Source organism: Saccostrea echinata, unplaced genomic scaffold, assembly GCF_033153115.1.
Source record: "Saccostrea echinata isolate AGI-Se365-2 ecotype Australia unplaced genomic scaffold, CSIRO_AGI_Sech_v1 ptg000006l, whole genome shotgun sequence".
Classification (NCBI taxonomy): Eukaryota; Metazoa; Mollusca; class Bivalvia; order Ostreida; family Ostreidae; genus Saccostrea; species Saccostrea echinata.
The window spans coordinates 9547926-9551670 of record NW_026889755.1 but is presented as its reverse complement, the minus strand read 5'-3'; the positions used below and the strand labels follow the sequence as shown (position 1 = coordinate 9551670).

The 3745-nt window shown below is 34.7% G+C and overlaps 1 protein-coding gene across 1 annotated transcript; it reads right to left on the bottom strand.

Moving 5' to 3' along the window:
- Positions 1-1488: 1488 nt before the first annotated feature.
- Positions 1489-2811, bottom strand: LOC133180353 (uncharacterized protein F54H12.2-like). Its single transcript, XM_061314897.1, has one exon. It carries the CDS (start codon positions 2809-2811, stop codon positions 1489-1491), a length of 1323 nt encoding a protein of 440 aa, XP_061170881.1.
- Between the last annotated feature and the right edge of the window lie 934 nt (positions 2812-3745).

Below are 3745 nucleotides of genomic sequence, written 5' to 3'. Positions count from 1 at the left end.
TAACGATCAGCGCCTTCCTTCGTAAGTTTGATATGTTAGGATTCACTACCTTACGAAGTAATTGTTGATATTCAGAAAGCTTACTAATTTCTTTCTTTGACAAAGGAATATTTCGATGTAAACCATTCAAAATCAATTCCACAACTACTTTTAATTGTTGCATGGTAGCTGCTTTCAAAAGAGCTGTACATTGGTCATTGGATGCAATCATGAAGAACTTCAAAAATAGATGTAGATTTTTTGATAGTTTCATTTTAAAGGAACAAATATTCGAGTATCCTCATCAGGTAATATCTTGGTTCTTAACTGATAACGTTTGTCTGAATAAGGATTGATATCCACCATTAAATATCCGTAAGGTTCACTGGTTGCCTTATTAAATGCATCCATAAAATACGATGATCTACCTAGAAAGATTTGTTTTCCCAAGCACAATATTTGCTGCAAGTCTCGCTGTTGACGAAACAAAATGAAATATTGAGTGTTAAGCGAACATGTCCGACCGACCTTACCTTTTTGAAAAATGTTTTGAACAATATTAATGGTTGTTAAATTGAGATGGTTTCCAGCAAAAAAAAGCTTTTGAATGAAAGAACTTTCACTCGCAAGGTCCATCAAATCATCTAGTATGCAAATAGAATGTTCTGATCCTCTAGTAAGCTCTTCTATACTTTCTTCCGTGGGTAAACCGTGATGAAATTGAATATTCTTAATAGATTTCATCATATCATCGAAGATAGTTTGATAAATGCTATAGCAATACAAAATCCTCATAGGAGGAATGGTAAATACTCCATCTGCATGTTCTAGTAGTTTTCGTACAAAAAATGTTTTTCCGGAATTTATTGGTGCACATACCATCATCGTGGTTTTTGCCTGAATTCTTATTAGCGCTTCACTCTTCCACCAATCCATAATCAGTTGTGAAATAGAAAGAAATTGAAATCAACTAGCATTTTTTATTTATTTATTATTTATGATTGATTATATAATGGTTATTTATAGTATGCATAAATTATTGTAGAAAACAGTAAGGAAAAGTGTTGACTATATAATTATATACATAAAGATCATTGATAGTAGGAGTAGAACTGAAAACAGATAATACATCACACATTGGTATTCCTCTACATCTATGCATTAAAAAATAAATACAGTACTGTCCACAAACATTTGACCCACCACCTTGGTATTGTATATTATTGTATACATAATATGAACAATTTCTGTCAAAAAACTGTTTGATTGGTTTTGAAAAATATGAAGGAGGGTGACCATAACTATCGAAAAATTCTCCTCTACCATTTGCATTCACATAACAGCAAACCCAATGTTGACCTGGTTTGTTATGTGGATCTGTATTGATTATCAACGCCTGGTCTCTGTGCACAAGATGTGGAATGCGATCCATCGGAAACACTCCGACAACACGATTCCGCAATGCTTCGTCGCAGTGTAAAATACACAACAATTCTTCGGAATTCATAATTATAAAACAATATCTCTGGTTTTTGTCAATTCGAAATATCCCATGTTTTCACTATATAAAACAACTGTTATAGGTTCGGGTACACCTGCTGCAAACTGGAGATCTAATCGAACATTTCCTTGTTTCATCAGCGACATACAGTTCATATATTGAAAGGTTGGTTCCAGTTCAAAAGCAAAAATGCAATATCCTCCTGCAACGTCTTCTCTGTTAATGTCTAAATCACAGTCTCGCATCCAACGACCAGTCACTTCATACAATGCTGTAAGTATTGGCAGATCAAGATGATTGGTCGGTGATGAGTAGTTTAGTTTCATTGTGTTTCCGGAGACTGGTATTCCATCCACAGATAAATTAATCTGACTAATATCAAAGGGGAGAAAGTTCCATGGTGATAAGGTATAACTTCCAGCTACACTTTGACTCTTTACTAGGGCTACAAGAATACGGTTTGGTCTTGCATTTTGATATATTTGATCCCAAGTCACGTTGATTTGACCCGTTGGAACAGATAGCATCTTTACCTCAGTTCGCGTATAAGGATAGCAAGCATTTGCTGATTCTAAAATGTGTGCATGAGCGTAAAGTATTGCTGGAGACAGTTGTATTTTACAAATCTTAAGCACCATATCCTCAATTTCAATTACAAAGTCTGCATTTTCTTTCTGTGTCATAAGGTAAAATTCAGGTTTAGATCGAAAAAACTTTACTGTAACCGATGTTTGGTTTAAGAGATATCGATCTGTCTGAAATACATCATGGTAAATTGGTCCCTGTAGCTCAACTATTTTGCTGTCTTTAAAGTATTGTGAACGTGCATATAACCCAAGATTTCGACCTGTGTTAACATCTGCATCATCAAATGCTGATGGTGTGTCTCTTTCCCAAAGAATTGCAGAGAGTTGAGATCGCTTTGCTGCTTGACCAAATCCACATATTATTTGAAACATAGCTCGATATGGATAGTGACCAGTGGATGAAGTTATAATTTTTCCTTGAACATTAACATCAACTTGTTGGAATAAAGCATGCAACAACATGTTGACTGGTCCAACATGATCATCAGGAGATAGGTTCTGTCCATTTCCTTTGCGACATCGAACCTTTAAATAAACTTGACTTCTCTTTAGGTCCAGATACTCCAAACCACTTTGACCAGTTATGTTGAACTCTATTGGACTAGTATTGTTGCTTAGTTGTGATATTGGTCGTATTTCTTGATAGTAAATTTTTTCCACAGCTGTCTGCGTTGGTGGTAAGGTAAACAAATTAAGTTCATTGGGTTGTGTTTCTGTGAAGAGAGCTTTGTTTACATATGACATTTTGCTTATTTTTTTCTTTTAATAATCCAATTCCTTCTAATCGAATATATCTTGAGTTCTCTGTTTCTTCTTACAATTCGTTACTTTCTTACGATTTTTATCACCTTTTTTCCTTGAGTGTGATTTTTTCTTAATACTCTTTTTCACAGATATCTTTTTTCGTTTCACCTTGTTATACTTTCGTGTATTTTGTCTCTCACGCTGAAGTCCTTCTTTCACCTGCTCTGTGTTTTGCTGCACTGGTGAAACGAGATCAACTGAAACTGTTTTTATTTTCTCATTGGTTATGTTATCTGGTCCAATGATACGATCAGAGACTTTCATAGGGGCAGATGATTTGACAACAATAGAACCACCAGTTTGACTATCTCTCTCATTTTGATTACGAATGAGATTCTTATAGTACTTTAACCAATGCTCCATACTAGGAATGTAAATATCCGAAACACTTGTCATATTGAAAATGGATATGCCTTAAAGTGTAATGTCATCGACAGTGGTGTCTTTAAAAATAATGCTGGATTACCCTCTCGATCTCTTATATCTATCTCTAAGGTGGCTATTTCGTTTTTTATAACATCCACATAAAACGGTGAATGAAAAGTTTTTGATTTCTGTCCATTGAAAAATACACGTCTGAGAACACTCTGAATTTCACCATCCACCACTGTCCCCGTACACACATTGCAATGCACATACAAATGATCCTCTTTAATGTATTCGTCAGTTGTATGGGCAAAATCTACCAATGCTACTTTCCAAACACCTTTGAGAATAAGAGGAGTGTGAAAATATGTTTGGAAGCGAAACGGTCTGTTTGTTTTATATAGGTTGAGATTTTGATCACTGTTCAAAATCACATATATACTCATGTTTGTAAAAAAGATTGATTAAGATAAATTTTTTATCTCCGATTCCAACATCCAAGAGTTAA